Source organism: Microtus pennsylvanicus, chromosome 5 (assembly GCF_037038515.1).
Source record: "Microtus pennsylvanicus isolate mMicPen1 chromosome 5, mMicPen1.hap1, whole genome shotgun sequence".
NCBI lineage: Eukaryota > Metazoa > Chordata > Mammalia > Rodentia > Cricetidae > Microtus > Microtus pennsylvanicus.
The window spans coordinates 80,612,458-80,633,534 of record NC_134583.1 but is presented as its reverse complement, the minus strand read 5'-3'; the positions used below and the strand labels follow the sequence as shown (position 1 = coordinate 80,633,534).

The 21,077-nt window shown below is 55.9% G+C and overlaps 1 protein-coding gene across 2 annotated transcripts; it reads right to left on the bottom strand.

The window, feature by feature from the left end:
* Nucleotides 1-1,719: 1,719 nt before the first annotated feature.
* On the bottom strand, nt 1,720-19,224 carry Pwwp2b (PWWP domain containing 2B). 2 transcript variants are annotated; one of them, XM_075972661.1, is made up of 3 exons: nt 18,898-19,224; nt 11,421-13,113; nt 1,720-2,434 (listed from the first exon to the last, which is right to left on the bottom strand). In XM_075972661.1, the coding sequence occupies exons 1-2, from the start codon at nt 19,020-19,022 to the stop codon at nt 11,439-11,441; spliced, it is 1,800 nt and encodes a 599-aa protein (XP_075828776.1). In that variant the 5' UTR covers nt 19,023-19,224; the 3' UTR covers nt 1,720-2,434; nt 11,421-11,438. The 2 variants fall into 2 exon arrangements, with proteins under 2 accessions (XP_075828776.1, XP_075828775.1); XM_075972660.1 differs by having other exon boundaries at nt 11,726-13,113; nt 18,898-19,147.
* Between the last annotated feature and the right edge of the window lie 1,853 nt (nt 19,225-21,077).

Here is a 21,077-nt window from a genome sequence, read left to right as displayed (position 1 = left end):
GGCTAAAAGAGGGTGCCTGGAGACAGACTGCAGAGGAAACTCCTCGTCTTCCTCTCTTCAGGCGCTACTGGGCTCAGCCAGGGCCTGTGGTTCAAGAATGTGGGTGCTGTAGACATCTATGGGCAGAAGGCAGGGCCAGCCCCCTCTGAGCTGCTGCAGGAGTAGCCAGGGTACAGTGCTTACACATCACGCTAGCTTCCTTCTTCAGTCTTCTGTAGAGCCGGGGGGCAGGTGCCCGTGACCTTTCCTGATCTGTTTTTGTTTTTTTCTGAGAAAGGGTTTCACTGTGGAGTCCTGGCTGGTCTGAACCTCACTGTTAGATCATTCTGCCTACCATACCCGGCTCTGAACTAATGCTCTTGAGGGTGTATAATGCACTCCGCAGACAAAGCACAGACACGGTTCTGCTTGGTTGTTTGCTTCAGATAGATCCCCACCCCCTGCCCAGCAGAACAGGCTTCTTGAAGAGACAAACCTCTGTCCCAGGCCCAGATGACAGGGACCACTTGGCTCAAGATAATTGGAAGCATGAATTCCCCCAGCTCAGCCTCTGCTGGGGAACCCCTGGGAGGAAGCACAGCTAAGGGCTTGGTACAGAATGTGACTGCAGGGCTCCTGGTTGGCCAGAGCAACTGCGGGGGGGGGGGGGGGCTGGTTGGCCAAAGGTGGGGAGGCCATGCCCAGGAAACAGCTGTGGGTGGCTCTTCCACCTCCTCTCAGAGCAGAGGTGGTGGGGGCACAATGGCAAGGCTGACTGCTCTCATTCCTCCAAAGTCCCCTCTTGTGCAAGGTCCCCCCTTCTAAGTGTGATTTTTTAAAGGTTCTTAGGGTCAGACACTGGGGTGCTGGGGAGAAGATCTGTTGCTCTATCCATGGGCCGACTGCACAAGGAACCCCAGAATCCCCCATTCACTAAGACACATCCCTCCGGACACAAGGGACTCCAGGATGGTGGGGAGAGACCCTGAAAACAGAGAGATGGTGTGTGTGTAGGTTCTTGGGGACATGTGTCTGGTGTCGCTTCTTCCTGGAGGGCTTGACTGTGGCGAAGGCTTTGCTGCTATAAGGAGTTGGAAAAACATTCTCCTGACTCCAAAGAGCAGAACCTGAACCTTGGGGCACCATTAGCGCAGCCCTTGGGCTGGTCAGTAATGGATCTGCATCAGTCTCCTTCTGCTGTGCCTGGGGAAGACTTCCATGGCAGACAGTGCTCCCACCTTGCCCACAGTTTCCTCCTGAGGGCTGTGGCACCCTCAACACCCAGAATGTTTTCCATTAAAATCAGGAACAAGAAAAGCCACTACCGCCATTTCAGGATGTCCCTTAGCTCTAATTGAGTAAAGAGAGAAAGGGGAGATGAAAGGCTCCATGGGAGAAAACAGCCAGACCATTCCAGCCCCCAGCCTCTGCCTGAGGGACTTAGGGTGGAACAGAACACCAGGAGGGAGGCCCGAGGCAGGAGACGGAAACCACCACCTAGAGCAAAGAGTGGTGCCTGCTTCAGATTTGCATCCCATCAGGTCAGGTGACCGGCCACCTCGACAGGGATGGCCCTGGCCCTCCTTCATCCCATTAGAGGGCCGCAGCCTCTCTCACAGGTCAGGCAGGTGCAGTTTTGAGGCTATCCAGGCAAGGGCCTCAACCCAGATTCCTGTTTATTCCTCTTCAGGCTTGAACAAAGGGGCAGAGACAGTTTTCTTTTCTTTCTGTTTTCTTTTTGGTCTTGGAAGTGACAGAGGGGAAAGGAATGCGGCCTCACAGGGCAGAGCTGGTATGTCCTAACCTGAGGCCTGTTTTCAGTTCTGCCCTCCCCTCCCCCTCTCCCCCTCACAGTAGATGACATAGCAGCATCTCAGATGGAGGCAGCCTTGCAGGCCAGGGCTGCGAGCCCAGGGACCCATGCTTTGAGTGGAATGTGGAGGAGATGCAACTAGGCTGGCTCCTGGCTCAAGTGCACAGAGCCCCGACACCCAAGGGCTGGAGGAGGAGAACCCCGTACGTGCAATGCAATTTGGTTTCCTCAAGCCTGCAGAATGGCTCTAGCTGAATAGCCGAGGCCAGGCCCAGAAAGGTGCCCTGTAGCTATGCCCAGCACCCACTCAGAAGTCTCACAGGCTGGGCAGAAGGCCCTGCTTCTGTTTGAGGACGCCTAAGCCTTGCAGCTGCTAACACACAAAGCAGCAAACATGTCACCAAGCTCCAGGACACTTCCCAGTGAGGAATGCTGAAGCCTGAGTCATAAGAACAGATACATTCAGCCGAGAGGAGCCAGGTGCCCTGAGCTGGGCTCTTCCCCATGCACACCTGCTCCTCTGGGGACCCGGAGTCAGGCCAACCGCTGTGCCCAGCAGGTTTCTGCACACAGCCAGCCAGAGGCACACGGGCCCTTGAATGGAAGTTCCAGGACAGCAGCTCCAACCTCACTGTCGGTGACCTTGGAAGAAGCAGAAAAGGTAGACATTACCAAGCGGTCAAGCATAGGGAACAGGACCCTAGCGGGTTTGAGCACGCCCGTGCTTCCATCAGTGTCTCCTCGGCCTTCTCCCCTGGGCCCTGTGGCTTTGCAGAGATTCCAAAGGCTGCAGCTTCCCTGCCGGCCCTGCTGAACCCAGGCTGCTGACCATGCCTCCTTTGTTTTCTCATAGCTTTTGGTGCCCATGGCTTAGCCATGCCTGAGGAAGGTAGCGGGTCCGAGATGGTGGGAGGCTTTGACCACAGGATCTGCCAAGTCCAGTAGGAGGGCCAAACCCTAGGACGCTGTGGGGGAAAGTCTGCTGTTCTAGCAATGAGCTCACAGGACAAGGAATCCTGATCTCCCGTTCACCAGGATACGTTCTCTGCCCCCAAGATGAGGAAAGACAGACCTAGAAACAGATGATGATGAGTGTGTGTGTGTGTGTGTGTGTGACGGAGAGGGGGTGTGGCACCAGCCCGGGGTGTCTAGCTTATGGATACAGCCATTCTGCAGCTCCAAATCTGACCGCTGCTACTATACAGTGAGCACTGATCTCTGTAAGCATTGTGCTTAGCTGAGGTGTTTTGGAGAAACGTGTCAACTCAGCAGCCTTAAACTAAAATGGATACTGAACAGGTCTGAAGCACTGAAGGACTTCTCTTCAGAGCTGCAGACAGGCAGGCAGCAGAACTGACCATAAAGCAAATCAGACAGGAAGTAGGGCTACAGCCAACTTCGGAGAGCAGAACCCTGCAGGATCTGCAGGAGGGGTTCCATTTACTCACACCCACCCGATTCTCATTCGGCAAGCTAAGCCTCTGCATCGGTCGATGGGGAAGAATGCTCAGAGAACACAAAATCCCCCGCTTCCCTAGGAAAAGGGCTACAGGAAATGCCTAACCCGAAAGAATCTGGAAACCAAGGGCTGGAGAGACTTTACTGTGCAAATTCAAGGAGTGGAGTTTGGAGCCATAGCACCCAGATGGGTGTGGCGACTACCTGCGATTCCACTGCAGCAGGCATAAAGGGGATCCTCTACTCGTGTGCATGTTTCTGTGCATGTCCCCATGTACACACTGAGCAATTGCAGCAAGTCAACAATCTGCAGAACCAAAGGGCCCCTGAAGGCTCTTAAAAATCAAAGGAGAAACTCAATTACCAAGATGCTTATGTTGGTTAGAAAGCCGTGTGCAAACAGGTCCTGGGGCAAGGAGCTTCTTCCATCACCCCAGCAGCAAAGTGAAGGTGGCCCATAAATATATCACCCAACGCTCTTGGGGCCCAGTATGCTGACCTACCCTGGCCCCACAAGCTGACACTACCCCAGTATTCAGGCTGGAACACATGAGGAGAGATAGCCACTGTGTGTAGGGAGTCCCAGATGTCTGCACGGCCTTGGCATGCCTATAAGGTCTGGCTAGGATCTGCATAGATGTAACAGGGATAGCTGGGTGAAGGTGGGCAGCATGACTAAAATCCCCTTTTCATGAGTGCTTTTAGGTTTGAAAGGGGCTCCTATTGACGCCACGTTTTACTGCAAACAAACGAACACAAACAACAACAAACAAGCCCTCAGCCAGCCCTGGGAGACAATTAAAGTCTCTCTAGTCACCACGGCCTGACCTTTGGAAAAGCTCTTAAACACCCAGCAGTAGAAGCCTTCATTGGGGAAAAGGACAGGCTCAGGGAGGAGCAGACTCCTGGCCTCCAGCCTTTCTGTCCTACAACTGTAGACTTCAAAGAAGCCTTTCCCTCCCACTCTCAGGGAGCTGGCCCCTAACCAGCACTGTGACCAGCACGCATGGCAGAGCAGGCTTAGCTGCTCTGGGCTGTCAACACCCTAGAACACCAGACCTCCCCAGAAACCTGCAGATCATCATTCTACCCAGCACATCCCACCTTGCAGCTCGGAGCACCTCTTTACCCAGACCCAGCCTTCTCCATAGCCAAGAAACCTAGAGGGCTCACCCTTCAGATCCCCAAAGAAAGGACAGGAACAACTGGGAAGTAGATGATGTTTGACGCTGCTCAGCCCTCAGGGGCTGCTGCTCAGGATCCTCTTATGCAAACATCAGAAGGACAAGGCTCACAGACTAGGATGCTGGCTGTGAGCAGGTCAGGAGGGACCATGAGGAATGGATGCCAAGCAGAAATGTTCACAGTATTTCAAGACAGATTTCAACAATCCAGTAATGAACGCAAATGAAACAAGCCTGTATTGTCACGTTTGCGTCACAACTTGACTCAGAGAGGAACTGTCCTCAAGGCCTTTGAAGCCCAGGAATGTGGAGGCCCTAGACTGCTGTATTATCTATCCCTGGAGCAACCTCGGTGGCCAGCTCCCCTCCCCCATGGAGGATGGCATTAGTGAGCTTATGTGCCGAAACAATCGTATTGTAATGCAGGAAAAGTTTGTATGTATAATATGTATTATTAAGAGCAATTAAGTTTTGCATATGTAAAATTAGTGATGCATTATTATAATACCATTAGAAGTTAAAGCTCTGCTATAAGAATAAAAAAAAAAAGCAATTCCCAGTATTAACACCAGAAGCCAATAAATAGCTCGGGAGCAAGAGTGAGCTGGGAGCACTGAGCAGCCTGGACCCAGGCTTGGGCTCTCAGGAAGTGTGAGGGCCTCAGGCCTGGCCAGAAAACATACAGAGTACCAAAGTGTGATGTTGGGTGCGGCAGGAAGCAGGGCTGCTACCAGATGCTGTGGCCACTGAAGGCCTGGGGCTGATGGGGCAAGCGACTTAGAATGGGCAAGCCCAGCAGCAGGGGAGCTCTTGCTGGCTGCAAGCAGTGGGGATGGTGACAAGCGCTATGCTGTTAGGAAACACTGGCTTGGACACCTGTCCTGACAGTCTGTCCGGAATCTACCCATGGTTCACACAGGCCATCCTGGATAGCCACTTAGACCAAGCTGGGAGAACAGGGGTAATTGAGGAATGGTGACCCAGTGAGCTTACCAGTGACTAGGTGAGTCTCAAAACCACCACAAGTGTCTACAGTCTCTACAGACAGCAGGGTATGTGGCAGCCTCAAGTCAGAACCTTGACTGACCAAAGACAGTGACTTCTTGATGGGCAGTCCATGGAGGGGATGAAGCCCAAAGTAGATGGACTCAGGGACCGTCATCGAGAGATGGGTGTTGAGACCATGGCCTCTCAACAGAAAACTAGCAGTACTTGGCCCAAGAGGTTCAGACAGGCAGGTACATTTGGAGGCTCTGGACAGGGCCCCTGATGCCCCAGACACTTTAATACCTGCTATTCCCACTTACCTCCCCCAAACTGTCCTGGCTGCCTGCAGGCTCCCACATGATACCCAGGGGCAGTGGCAGGGACAGGCCACTGGGAGCCAGTGGGTGGGGAGGCCTGAGCCCCTGTAGAAGGCCTGGAATTATAGGCCTTAGTTTCCTTCTGGAACAAAATAATTACAACCTTCCCAGAGGACCTGAATTCCCTGAAAGCAACACAGAAGTCAGCTGACAGCGCATCGGGGGAGCAGAAGTGCTGGAAGAAAGCGAGCTGGTTCGGCGCAGTTCACTAAGGGATGCTGTTCAAAGACTGGATGGGAGAGACACTGTGCACTGAGGGCAGTGCACAGTGCACTCGGGGTCTGGGGGCACACTCTCCTCTCCACCCAGCACGCACAATGCACTAGCACCTGCGATAGACTGGATCCTGAAAATATCTACTTTCCCTGGAGAAATAAATATCAAGAAGCAGGAGAGCGAGAGGGGCCATGATACTCCCTGAACCGGCTGTCACAAATGCCTTCATAGGCGGATCTTTCTGGAACAACAGTGGCTTCCCCTTGAGCACAGACCCCCTCCATCTCCACAATACAATGGCTCTTTGCAGGTGCTACTCTACAAAAAGGCTGGTGGTGTGGGGCACGGAGGCGGTGGCCCTTGCTGCCGCCGTGGGCCCTGGGCTCGTCTATCCTTGAAGCTCAGTCTTCCCTCTGTTACATGAGAGGCTGGGCACTGGCAATCAGTGTGCATGGGACTGTTGCCTGAAGGAGATGAGTGAGAGGTGGATGGTACCCCTCAGACTCAGACCCTCGCCTCTGCAGCCTGGGCGTGCCAACGTCTATGGCTTACTTCTGCAGATATAACCAGTTAGATATTTCTGAGATGATTATACTAACTATGCAGGTGGCCCCCAAAGTCACTACAGGTCCTTGTCAGAAGGGCAGCTTATGACACGACACTGAGGAAGAGGAGGAAGCTCCAAGATTACGGAAGCCAACTAGAGGGGCACTGCCACAGCCAGGAGCACCCGAAGCCACCAGGAGCCAGAGTTGGCTCCCCTCCCCAGCTTTCAGAGGGAGCCCAGCTGGGCTCAAGCCTTGCTCTCAGACCTCTGACTCTAAAGGACGTGGGGGTGTTTGTAGGCCCTACTCTGTGGGGGTCTGTTACCATGGCCACAGGACAAACTGACTCTAGGAAGGATGACAGTCCAGCAAAGTGGAACGTCCAAGGCATGGGTGTGCTGTGCTTCCTGGGAAAGCTTTCAAGCCAGCAGCCTGGACACTCAAAAGTTGGGGCCTGCATGCTCCCATGTCTGGGGCATCTGGTGTTTCCACAGTCCTAGGGCTAGGTCCTGAGCTGGTACCCCATCGTCCTTGTGGGGAGGTGGCATGGCTTCTAGCCCATGCAGCAGCCAAGCACTGTGCTGGCTACCTGCCAGCTCTGTGACTCTGTCCACAGATTGTCTGGGCACTCCAGAAAACAGAAAAGAGGCGTCATCAACCCTTGTAGCTCCCAGGATACCAGGGCAGGCATGCTGTACCTCTTAAGAGTGCTGCAGCACAGGGTAAGCAAGGCCCCGCCCTATTGCTGTTAGCCCTGAGCCCTCCTCTCTGATCCCATACTTCTTCCTGTCCTTGGCGGTAGTCATGTCATTCTCTCCTGGACCCTCCAGCTTCCATGGTGCCACATCTTACCACCCCCACCACATCCCTCCTCACTGAGGCCCTGAATAGAACCTTGCCAGCCATAGCAAGGTCCTCATTCCTACTCTGTCTCCCACAGTACTGTCCCCACCAATGCCCCACCCCTCACCTTTAGCCTGTGGTACCAGAGCTCTGAGCTTTCCATTAGAGACACTTTAAGCCAGGCCGTGGGCACTTCGTCACCTCCAGGGTCACCGTGAGGTCAGGATTGTGGGGCAGGGAGAGGCAGCACCCTCTCATCTGAGGATTTAACACCACATTGCCCACCCTCTCCAGCTTGTTTCAGCACAAATAACTGAACCTGCTCACTGCTCTGAGTCCTCCACTGCAGAGGTCTATGGGGGTCACACATCACCTGGAACAGGGTCTGCCCTGGAACTGCCCCCCACAATCCCCTACACCCTATTTAGATCTCAAGTCACCTTCTCCAGGAAGCCTTCCCAGGTAACAGTGCAGGTCTGGGTTTCCACCGTAAGATCTGCTCCAAATCCCTTGTCCCTTCCTTCCCGGAGCATGCCTGTGTGATTATGACACGCTAATTTGGGAACTGTGACTCACAAATGCCTCCAGGATTCTACCCACCCTGCTAGCCCATATCCAACTGAGTATTTGGAGGGTTGGTGACAGACACACTAGCTAGAGGAGGAAGACAGGACCAGGGGCTGGAGAGAAAGTAGCACGGCCTCAACAATGTGGACTCAAACCAACCCTTCTCCATCTTTGCTGGTCTGGGAGGTAGGGAAAGTCAAGCCCTCCATTTGGGGAGCACCCACTGATATATAGGACAAAGTTGGGTCGTCAGCTTCTACAAGGCTTCAGGCAGGAGCATGGGTGGGAGCAGAAGCCTGTCCTGCCCACCCAGGGGTGTAGGCCCTACTTACATAAAGGATACCCCGAGAGTTTCTTGCCCCAGCTACTAAACTCATACCAGAGCCCCTGGGTAAACAACCCCTGGTGCCTAGCTAGAGAAGATATGATCACCTCCAAGTTCGTTCCTAAGCCCATAGTGTTGCTATACCCATCACTCATCCACGAGATGGCTGCCATTGTCACCTCATGGCACACCAGGAAACTGGGATCTCTGTGCACGGACGGAATGGGGGGAGCCTAGCCGGTGCACCTGGATCAGGACTTACTTGAAGGACTCATTGAGTCTGGCACACAAATGACACCAGGTCCCAGGAAAGTCCTTGATAAGGGCCAGGGCACCTCCCTCCCAGTCTAGTGTGCAGGGTGTCCACACCAAGTCCCCCTCAGCTGGTCCTTCAGTCATCCGTCAAGGTGTAGGGTCTCTCAGGAGTGGGATACTGAGTTCAGTGCCTTTGGAAGGCACCATGTGGCCGTGCTTCCCGAGAGTGGCACAGACACCCCCAAATCCTGAAGAACTGCAGTCCCATCACAGCTGTCTTGAGGTAGTTGCAGGGCCAGATATGGCCTGCCAGTGAGCTGGACCAGGAAGCCGACCTCCTCCATCCGGCCTCTCCTACCTGAGTTCCATCCCTGGGCAGCTGCCTGTTCTCTAATGTCCAGGCCAGCAATTACACCCTCCACTGGATCCCATCACCATTTCAACAGCTTCTACTTAGGGAGGGCCGGGTCCCCAGGTCCCCCCCCACACACACACACCAGTGTAGGCTGGAAGGGTTTAACACCAGGGACACTGCAAAGTGCCTTTGTCCACCAGGAGACCCCAGTTCATACAGCAGGAGGTTCTGGCTGCAACCGCCAGCTCGGATCACTGATGAGCACTTGACCTGCCTGGCAGGAGCCTCCTCTCCATGTTTATAAAGTCCTTACAAAACCAAAACACCAGCCAGACAAGCACCGCTGAGCACTCTGCTGCTATAGAGACCCAGGGCTCCACACTCCCAGAAAGCAAAGGGCTTCTGGGTGCATGCTGGTCCAGGCACAGCCCAGGACCTGGGGCTAGGCAAACCAGTTGGGTGAGATTTTTTTCCTCTGCTTCCGGATAAGCAGGGCCAGCCCAGAACCTACAAGGCAGCATTCTCCAAAGTGCAGCTAAGGCCTGGCTGGGCTTCCAGGGCCCAGGGGTCGCCTCCTGGTCTACACAGCTGCTATGATGGGAATTGAAAGTCAGACTACACTCCATCTCTCACCAGGAGTTGGGTTTATGCCACATAATTGGGGGCACATGAGGGGGGCTCTCAGCCTTCATCCATACTGTCTCCAGCCAAGCCAGTACTATGACCAGCTGCTGAACAGAGGGGCTGAGGCAGGGAAGAGAGAGAGCAGGGGCCCAGCAAGGCACAGCCAGGGGGAGGGGGGAGGAGCACGCAAGGCTGGGTGTGGCTGCAGGTGAGGTTCTACTAGGGCCAGGATACAGCACCAGGACTCAGGGCAGGTCAGCTGACTTTTCTCTGATTAGCCTGCTGGAAGTGCTGCCTTAAGATAAGCAGAAATGCCAGATGTGGTCGCGCACGCCTTTAATCCCAGCGGAGGCGCGTGGATCTCTGTGAGCTCAAGACCAACCTGGTGTACAAAAGAGAGTTCCAGAACAGCCAGAGCTGTTACACCAAGAAACCCTGTCTTGAAACCGCCTCCCCCACCCCCCAAAAAAGTGATGTGGAGGCTGCTGCCACAGCTACCATGCCTGTTTGTACCTGCCTCATTCTACACAAAGGTCCCAAAATTGAGTAGAAATTCGCTTGGTTGCATAGAGAAAAAGCATTTATGCATAACCAGGGACCAGTGGAGAGGAGAGGGTAGGTGCCAGAATAGCCTGAGAGCTGACCCCCCCAAAGCCTGCTCTCAAGTCTTGCTTCCTCTTCTGGCGCCTCCAATGCAACTGGCAGAGCAGCGCTTGAGAGGTAACCCGGACCCCTCTTCCTGAACTAGACCTCCTGAACCTGCTAAGGCCTGAAAGACCAACGAAAGGCTATCATCCAAGAAACCAATGACACCAAAATGGTGGAATGAGCGAGTGGTCTGGGCACATAAGTCACTGAAGGCACTAAGACCTCAAGTCAAGGGTCTGGCTAGAGGTAGATGCATTACTCTTGTCTTCCGACCCGACCTACATGCCTCTGCACTATGAGATCACATGAAGCCAAGGATTAAGAAGAAACAAAGAGGCTGCCTGGAGCCAAGAAGGGAGCGCTAGGCCAGCCTGAAGAGTCATCAACAGGGCAGTCAGTCACAGCTGGAAGAGGCTCTCAGATGTGAGTACTCCCAGTGAGAAGTACAGGCAGGTTGTAGCCCTCATGTTTCTAGATACCCCACATGGTGACTACAGATCCACCGGAGTCTCTTACTCCACGTGATCACACCACGTGATACCCTACAAGGCTGAATGATGACACTCTCTTGCCACACATGGCACAATGCCCCAGACCCATCTGAGGACTGACTGCTACGGAGTTCTCCTGTGAGAGATTAAGACACTGCGGAAAACACCCATCCCTCAGAACCGGGTACACCTGGCCACATTACATCCAGGAACCATCACACTTGCAGCGAAGGAGGGAGGGGGTGTGCCGAGGGGAACAGCCCACTTGAGGAGCTGAGGCCAGCTCCACTGGAGGTTAAGATGCGCTCCTTGCCATGCCCCCCCTTCCCTGCCAGTCAGATGCCTGGCCAGCACGGCACGCACCCCTGTAAGCAGGAGCTTTAAGGCTACTAGGGAAGAGAGTAAAAGAAGTTCCCCCAGAGTGACAGAAGATGACAGACTGCCCTTTGTCCTTCTGCTCTCCCTTTACCCCGTCAGGGTCAGGCAAACTGCATCCCTTTCTCAACATCCTAGCAGAAAACTCACAGGGAGGGTTTCCTTTGATTAACTGGCTGCAAGACTCAATCGCAAACACACCCGATAATCTGCTGGGATGTGTGGGCTTCGGGGATAACATCAGTGAGGGCACTAGTGTTTAGGACAGTCCCTGCTGAGCCACAGGACCAAAGTCTGGCTCCCTGGTGGCCGGATGCTGACACAGGCTCAGGATCACTGCTTCGGGAACAGCAGGCACTCAGTGCACACAACACTCACCTGCTCCCGGAACCAAAGTTACATTTCAAACTGGGTCAAGAGCTCCCTTATTTCTGGGGCCACATGTTGTGTGGCATTGGCAGCCTCAGTTATAGCTTTCCGATACATCCCCTTCTTCTTACGGTTAAATCTCAGTTTGAAAAATTCAGAGAAAGGGGACAGTTTTGAAATAGACAAGAATGATGTAGTTGGAGACCCAAACCATGAGACTTTCGCTTCTTGCCAAGAGGGCTCTCCATTCTCCTTCTGGCCAAGGCTGATGTCAAGGACACGCGCTGGCCACCAAGGAAAACCATGAATCTTACCCCACACAATGTCCCCTACAGCCACCGTCCTGCCATCTTCAGTCACACACTGTGAGACGCTCTGCGTGTGCAGCCTGACCGTGAGGGGAGGGACTGTCTGGCGAGTGTCAGCAGAAGAGGAAGGAACAGAGGCACTGTCACCAGATGACAGGTCTCCTGTGTCTGGAGATGTCACTTCTGAACCAGATGATTTCAATTCATCCAGGCTGTCGGTGCTGCACACAGATTCACTGGTACAATCTGCTCTCCTCCCAGGGCAGTCGACGAGAAAAGTCAAGCTACTGCGTCCGTGTTTACTTTGAGGAAACCTCTTGAGGTCATCGTCCTCACCAGAACTTCCAGAAGACAAGTCCTCCAGCCCATGGTTAGAGCCATCAGCAAAGAGAGCAGAAGAGCTGCTCAGGGGGCCTCGTGGGCATCCGTTCAGTTCCTCTACCAGCTCAGCCCTGTATAGAGGCTCATGCTCCCCATCTCTCAGCCGGTGGGGCTTCAAGCGGATTTTGGGAGGCGGCAGGTCTGAGATGGGAGGCACTGGACGAGTCAGCTTCAGCTTGGGAATGGAATGCCCGCTGGGCGGTCGATCACCACCACCCCTGGGCTCCACATCCCTCGCGACCTCTAAGTCCTGGCTGCCGTTCTGTAGGGACTGTTGAGGGCAGAAGGGCTCCACAGAGCCATGCACTCTGGATGGGATCTTAACCACCTCACCCTTGCCCTGTGGTGTGCTGTAGGAGATCTTGATGACTGGGCTCCGTGGAACACGCTCTCCAGGAACCCTATCCTCCTCCCGCTTCTCTCTCTTGCTCCTCCTCGGGGCGGCAGTTATGGAGTCACTGTCCTCCGGTTCCTCTGGCTTCCGGTGCTCACTGTCGGGGCCACTGCCTAGCCTCCGGCGGGGTCTGGAGGTGGTCAGGGGACCAGGACTGGCCTCCTGGGGACTGACAGTACTCTTGCATTTCTCACACAGCACTTGGCGTGGCCGCAGGCGGATCGTGCTAAGAATGAGCCTGCCAGGATCCCGGTTGCGGGACAGTCGCCGCCGGGTCCGTTTGATGGTCCTGGGTGGGGGCTGCGGCACCCACTGCTGGTAGGTGTTTCTCAACCATAGTGGGTGGGGGAAGGGGGCACCCTCAAAGTAGGGTGGAAAGGGAGGCAGGTTCCCAGCAGGCAGAGGGGGTATGAGAGGTGGGGGCAGCTCGGGCCCAGCTGTCTTGGGAGGCTGATCCTTCTCAGGGGATTGGTCTTTGTGCTGAGGAGGCAGAGGTTCTGTTCCCGGCTGTGTCACTTCTCCAGGTCTCTCCTCAGGCCCCTGGCCATGACAGCTGATGACAGAGGGGTTGTCAGCCAGAGGCAGCAGAGTAGATGGAGATAGGCCAAAGAGGCCGGACCTGGTAGAAAGGGACAAAATTGGGGTGAGAATGGCGGGGATTCCAGCTACACCCAGCACCTGTCACCTAACACACTCTAGGCCTGGGAGGCTCTCTGTATCTAGATCCAGAGCGGTAGGTTAACATTAAACAGGTACTCCAGGCCCTGCGTGTCCTATGACATATGGTTTGAAGGTTTCCAATGCTTCTAGAAGCCTAAGAAGAACATCTGCATCCTGGGCGTGGTCTGAGATGGCGTCCACCTACCCTATGACCAGGAGTCACAGAGCCCAGGCCCCTGTTCATGTGCCTTAGTTGTCTTTCCCTTCCCTTTAGAGACCTAGGAACCCAGCTTGTTGGGGACCCCATGCAAGCCCAACCCAAAGAGTATCTTATGGAGCACCCTGGTCCCAGATGCCTAGTACACACGTGCAGGGTGGAAGCCACATGTGGCCAGATCCAGAGCCACAGCCACAGCTTCTGCTGCCTAGAGGCCAGAGGCACTGGAGCAGGGCCTTTGGGCTCTACAACCTCCCAAAGTCTCACAATTGGCCTGAGCTTCCATGGGCCCTAGAAAGGCTCATCAGCCAACCTGTCACCCCTGGGCTCCACCCTCAGAAAACAACACGGGGCCATAATGAGGATGTTGGGAGAAAGGGGAAGCTGGAATATCCACCCCGGGGAGCACCAGCATTCCTGTGAGAGTAACACACATCAGGTCCCAGGAAGGGAGCAGAGGGCAAGAAGATCATCCCAGGAACCGGGGAACATGGTACCCTACCCAGACATGATTAGGGGCTAGAGGAAGCCATAGGACAACAGGAAGGAATGGCAAGTGGCTGGTTTGGAGGCAGGACAGAGAAGAGACCCGGGATGGAGGGTTACTATCCAAAGCCACCTCCCTGCCTGCTTCTTCAGTCATTTAGGACTTGAAGCAGGGATTCCTTCCAGCCCTTCCTCTTCTCTGTCCATCCCTCCAGCCTCCTGTGCTGACCACCTAACAGGTGCTGTAGCAGAGGGCTCTCTGTCCAGGGGGTCTGCCTGCTACAGCTCCAGAATTCTAGGTACACTGCATACTGAAGACACCCAGTGCTTGGCTGCAAACCCAGGGCCTGACCTGGGCCAGGGCTCTCAAGCACCACCACAGGCTGGGGCTGGTCTTCTCCTCAGAAATGACAGGGCCCTGGCAGCAGGCAGCCACTCTTCCTTCCCAGAGCTGCTGCCCTGCCCCTGCTCCGGCCACACCCAAGGCCTGCCTGGTGGGTAAACAGCTGAACAGCTCACCCTAGGTCAAGGCAGGCTGGCGGATGACCTTCCCCTAGGAGTCCTGAAAGTAGTTGAGGCCAACAGCTTAACTCTGGGAGGCCAGGGAGCTCCAGGGCTCAGTTTTAGCGCTTCCAGCCTGTAGGCAGCAGAGGCTGTGGCTATGACTTAAGCTCCCTTAACCCTTTAGAAGTTCCATAGAATGACGAGCAGTGACTGTCCCTCTTCACAGAGGAGACCTGCAAATGAGTCCCAGCAGCCCAGTGCTATGATGTTGAGATCCATGACCTCCAAACATGGAGATGGAAACGGCACAGGGAAAAACCAGCGGACAAACTGTGACCTGGCCTGGGGCCCATGGGGGGCGGTGTGCTACAGCCTGTGGCTCCCAAGGCTTGGCAACCCTGGCAAGACCAGGCTGTAGCCCAAGCTGGTCAGTCTCAAGGACAGAGGCCTACAAGAAGTGCAACGGCTCTGGCAGTGAGAGGAGCCTGATAGGGCTCACATAGATGAAGAGGGCCTGCTGAATGGGTGCAGCTTTGGGGATGGCTAACATTGGGTAGAGGGTAGATATGCAGGAGAGGTGCCTGGAGATTAGGGAATGATTCCCCGGTGTAGGAACCAGTATCTCCTAGAAGCATAGCATCTTCGGGAACTCTGAGGCAGAGCAAAGAACCTCTGATTTCAGGAAACTGAGCAGGGTTAAGCAGCTCAGGGCCATATCCAAAAGCAAAAGCAGTACTAACTATGGGGACGGGGAACAGAGCTCCCAGGAATACTGAGGCTCTCCTGTTTTGCATGGTGTTCAGATGAGGACACACAGTCCTAGGGGCATATGACCAGACCCAAAGTCTTCAACAAGACACCAGGGACCAAATCATGTCCCTGGGGACTCACCTAAGGGTATATGTCTCAGCCAATCACCCAGAATAGTCTGGCTAAGACCAGCCCATGGACAGTAAGAATACAGTTCTGGCTGCTTGCCAGAACCCTGGGCTGCCCCTGCTTGCAGCTGCCTCCACCCTGCTTCCCAGATCCTCAGGCAGACCCTGGACTCATGGGGCTGCTGGCGCCCAAGTGGCAGCCCCCCGCCCCCACCCACTCCGTCTGTCTGGGGCCTTCCTCCCTGAGCTTGTGGTGGCAGAGGCCATCCCGCCACTGCCTGAGGGTTGAGTCAACAGGCTCCTGGAGCAGAGGCATGCGGATGTGCAAAGCTGGGCGGGAGCCTGCGGAAACTTCTCTACAGAGCTATGCTGCCAGGAGCCTGCAAGCCCCAGGAAGGCCCAAGTCCAAACACCCAAGGCCCCACCTTGGGCTGTTCACCAGGGCTTGCTTAGTTTAGAAAGTATATGCAGTCTCTCCATAGCCCAGCAAACAGCCAGGGAGCAATAGGACTAGAACTGGACAGGGCTCTGAGCAGGAAGGTCTTGCAGGGTGGGCTGCTCAGGACTGCTAAGTGTACCAAGGACTCTAGGGGCCACCTCTGCTCTGGGAGTTAAGGTGAGTAGATCTTCAGGATAAGTCACAGCCTGGACACCAGAGGACCCTTCTCCAGAGCATCCAATTGAACCTGCCTGTCCCTACATACATACAATAGCACCAATACTGTCCCAAAGCCCTAAGCTCCCCTACAAGCTCAGACCAAGCCCATCCCACCTCCATGTCTTCCTTGTCTAGTCAGCCTACATCTCTATGGTAAAGGCCCCAAGACCAGCATGTCAGCCTGGACCGCAGCACACCAGCTGTGATGCACAAAGCACCTGGGACCCTCCAGTTCCTTGAGAGCAAGGAGGAAGCAGGAGCGCTATTGTAACCTCTGCGCCTACCACATAATCTCACGACTACCCATCAGCAGCTGAGCCTCCATCCTGGACGGTATATTCCAGGACAGAACCTGATGCCCTTTAGTCTGGTAACAGGCAGTGGCTGTGGTCTTAGTCCCAGAGGATGCCACGCTGACCACCCCAGCAGATGGGCTCAGGGGTTGCGTGGTGACGTTTAAGAATCAACAGCTCAGATTAGAAGTCCTGAGTCAGTGAGCCTTGGCTGCTTGCAGGCTACCCTTTAGCCGAGGTTACCTCACCTGGTACTCAGTCAGAAGAGACCTACCTCTACACTATCTGCAGAATAGTGTCAATCCCAACCCTTCGTCAATGACTTGGGTCAGCACACCTCGGAAGGGATCCTCAAGTTTGCAAGTAGGGATCACGGGCAGCTTGGCAGAGGCTCAGCCCACTCCCTGGCCCAGTGTGGCTGCGCAGTGAATGCACAGGTACCCAGAGCAGCAGAGAACTTGCTTCAGGCTGCTCTGCTGCCAGGCAGCAGATTCAGGATCTAAGTGGGAGGTGGCACTTGGCACTGTACCAGGTGGCTTGCAGGCAAGACCCCCTCAGAGCTCCCCAGCCATCTGCAGACAGGGAAGGGAATTGAAAGAGAAAACATCTTTCAGTCTGACTCCATAATGAACACTGGCGGTGGCTGGATCCAGTCTCAACCCTTTCCACCCAGGAGCCCATCTGAATGGGGCCATCTAGGAGACACTTCTGATCTAGCAAGGGAGACACACGGTGATCAGGAACCATAAAGGACAACCAGGCCACTGGGTCTGTACCCAAATTATGGGAGCCCTGATGCCTATAAACCCCACCAGTACCCCAGGAATGCTGACCTCTTGCTGTTTGGAGCCCTAGAGGCTTCCCTGAGGTAGGAGGAAATAGCACTAGGGAGCTCTTCCCTGGCTCACATCCAAGGGCTGGGCTTCCATAGGAGCAAGGACGGGTACTGGACCCTGAGGAGAAACTGGTACCTGGGAGGAGGGCAGGTCAGTGTGTGGACCCTGTAGGCTGAAAGCAGACCCTGCTGCCAGTAATACCCAGATGGTTCCTAAGCTGTATTTGATCCTGCCTGACAAGGAGGACTGTAAACATTGAAACTCACAATACTGTGGCTAGAACACGGGAAACAAAAACTGGCCGTGGCCTGCAGGAAAGATTAGGGGTTGGGAAGATAGAGGAATAGTTTCAAGGCCAAGCCTTGGAAGGCTGGAGGGGTAGGGAACGGCAGTTTTAATCTTCAGATTCTCTGCAAGGGCACAGCTGCAAGCAAAGCCACTGCAGAGAACATTGACCACCGAGGCTGGGCTCCAAGGGGCTCTGGTTATGGTAGTCGGTGGGGCACAGACATCCACACATCCTATGCTGCCATCACCCATGCTCAAGATCCCAGCAGCTTCTTTTCATGAAGGATGCGTGGATCTGTAAGCCAGGTTAGCCATGGGTCTCGGGGCAGGGATACCACAAGTCTCAGCCACAAGCTAGGACTACCTAGGCCTGTCTTATTCTGAGCACTGGAGCCTGAAGAGCTGCGGGTCCTCTGCTGCAGACACTCTCTAGGGAGAGAGGCTAGAGCAGGCTGCACAGGTAGAGCAGGGGTGCAGCCCTGTAGCCTCAGGACTGAGCCAGGCCTGCCCAGGGAGGCCAGGGCAGCCAACAGCAGGGTGGGGGAGGGCCTTCTCTGGAAGCTTTCAGGTGGGCTCTTTGGCAGCCCCTGAATGTCACCCCAACACATAGGCACTCCCTGTGCTAACCAACAAGAGAGGGGCACCAGTCACACGGGAGGCCATATGTTAAGTCACGTGACTTGTGCATAAATGGCTTCTGGCACATCTAATGAAGACATAATGTCAGCAGGGTAACTGTCAAAGGAGGAAGGGCTCTGCTCTGTGCTGGGAACCCAGGAAAATCTGGGCTTTAGGAAGGGAAAAAGTTGGATCTTTGAAAGCAGAGCCTTCCTCCATTCCCAATTCCAGAATAAAGCCAGACTGGAGCAGAAGAGTCACTGTCTGATTAATGCCTAATCATTTATCCGGCAGTGACAGCGCACTGCCATGTGACTCCGGGTTCAGGTGGCTGCTCTACGCTGCAGAAACCCCTGCAAAGGGTGCACAGGTGGTCTCAGGAGCTGAGCCCAACGCGCCCCTCCAGTTAGAGGCATTGGCCCTGTAACTTGTATCTTCTACTCCCCCGCGAGGCACCTCGCCCACGGTAGTGTTTCTACACCCCGCAGTCGTCGCAGTTGGTCCCCACCAGCCACACCTACAAGCCTCGGGACCCATGACAGAGATAGGGCTTCTCTCCCTTTTGTGACAGGTGAGGCCACCGAGTAACTGACCCCCTTAAACGAATCACAATTCTGCTAACAGTCGAATCAACAGTGCTTCTGAACAAAGAAAAGTGCGTTAATTATGGCAGATGCGCGGAGTTTCAGGCAATGCTTCCCGTGAGTCCCGGCCGGCTCCCGCAGCCCCTATGCGGGACCGCATGCTCTCCTGCCCCGAAAGTCACCGCGACTTTGGGAGAGAGCCACTTTCGCACCCAGACCGGCGGCCAGCTGGCGCGCCTCGAAACCCCGGCCGGAGAAAAACTGAAAGCGGGCGCCGGGCTTTGCTGCTCTGCCCAGAGCCCGCATCAGAACCTTGAATCGGCGGGGGAGTGTCCCGGGGGATTCCGAGGAGTCCCGGGCCCGCGACCCTGCCCCGCTCACTTTTTCGTGCAATCCAGCAGGATCCCGGCGAAGCTGCGCTCGCCACAACTCACGGTGACCACCAGCGCGCCGTTGACGACCTGTTCCACCCGCACCGGCAACCGGCAGCCGGCCCGCGGCTCCATGCTCTCGCCGCCTCCGGAGGCCGCCCCCGCCCGCCACCGCCGCCGCCGCCGCCGCCGGGTCAGCCCCGCGTGACGCCGCCTGACGTCACAAAGCTCTCTCTGCCGGCCGCCACCGCGGAGCTGGGCTGGGGCGCGCGGCCGCGGGCTGCGCTCCCGGGAGCAGGAGGGCGTGGGGCGGTCCGCCCGCAGCGTGAGCCCCACAGCCGGCTCTCAGAGTTGGGCTGGCAACGCATTGCGGGGCCCCACCGGGCGGAGAGGAGGGTTTGTTAGTCTTGCTGCCACGCTGGCTAGGAATGCCCCCTACGAGGCCCTGCCAGGAACCGAGGGGTGGCGGGGACACTCCCCGGGCCCAGGCCCTTCCCCCACTCCGCTGCTCTGGGTCCCACCCCGGGCCCCACCTCCTTCCTGATCCTGTCCCGGGGCCACTCCCTGAACCCGGCGCAGCCTGGGGCCCTTCCCCCATGCACCCTGGGGTCCCCTGCCTACCAGTCTGTGCTAGTGTACCCTGGCAGCGTCTCCTACGCGCGACTCCTGTGCCCATTCGGTACTTGGGAAAGTCTGTGGGTGCGTGTGTTTGAAGCGAGTCCGGCCTGGCTTAGGAGACTCGGGGTGCCGAGGGACACCAGTGGGACTCTTGCAAGAGGCCTATGACGACACGGGCGACCTGGCACTGGGCTAGCCAGGTGTGCTCGACGCCTCCTGAGAGACTATAGGGCTCGCGGCAGTTTGAGGACCTCACAGTGTGCGGGGGTGGCCAGCTCTAGCGTTGGGGAGGCTAATTCCATCCAGAGCCCTAGGACCAGTCTCTTGGGTCTCCTCGGACTAGGCGCCGCGGAGCGCCTCGCTTAGTGTACTTTACAAAGAGCCGCCCCCCGAGAGCAAGAGCCAGGCTCCCAGGCGCGCGCAGCCGAACCTCCGGGGGTAGGCTGGCAGCGAGTGGGAGGTGGTGGCGCCCGGCGGACGCCTGACCGCCACCCCAGACCTCCTCCGGCTTCCGCAAGCACTTGCACTTTGGATCCGGATTCGGAACCCGTAACCGGACTATCCCCAAGGGTCGGCCGTGTTGCAATGACCAACGGCGGCGTCTGCGACCCGGTCCCCTAAGCCTGGTTTGCATCACCTTCACTGGTGGCACCAGGAGGGCAACGAGGCCCTGACTACCGGTCTCCTGAGCCCATGCTCCTCTCTGCTTGAGAATGGAGTTCTTGCCCCGCAGGACCTGCTTTGGGGCTGCTTCGGGGCACTGACGCCGCGAAGGACAATCGAGGCTGCCTCTGGCGCCTCTTTACCTCTTAGCCCTAGTTTCAGAGCAGATGAGAAAGCCTGGGGGGAGTTCGGCTGAGGGGCAACTCCCCCGCCGCCCGCCCCCCCCCCCCCACGCCAAGCGTCTGTTATCCTCACGTCTTCAGAGCTGGATGCAGCAGAATTTGGAGCAAAAATGGTGGCTGCAGGAACCATTGCCAGCCCAGTCCCAGGTGGATGGCTGGTGGGAGGCTGCCCACTCCCTCAGCCCAGATACCAACTGAGCATCTGTTCTTGAGTGCCGGGGGTGCCTGCGGAGGACAGACCACAGCAGGACCCCCTCCCCCAGTTCAGTAGCTCCTAAGCTGGGGACACCCACGGGCTATGAGCAGCTGGGGCTGTGAGGAAAAGGCAGTCGGGAAAAGACACGAGCAAGCAGGCGCCCTTGTGGAGGGACCCTCAGGTGATAGAGGCAAGGGCTGGAAAGTAAGTTTGCTAGATGTCAAGCTCGGTTGTGGGGCAAGGACAGAGGGACACCTTGAAAACTGCCAGCTTATTGTGTGGGTGAGGGGCTTCTACTAGTTCCTGATGTCAGCAGGAGTAGTTCGGTCGTAGTAAGGGACACAAGGGACATAGAGAACCTAGGGTTCAGCCCGTGGCAGGAGGCTCCTAGGCTGCCGGTGGCCAGAGCCGGGGAGTGGCGAGAAGGGGCCACAGCCCACTTATGCTGCTCTCTGTATCTGCCTGCCAGCTTTGTAGTGTGTATTTTAATGGTGTATTTGGAAGCCATTTTTAAAAACCAGTTCGGTAGAA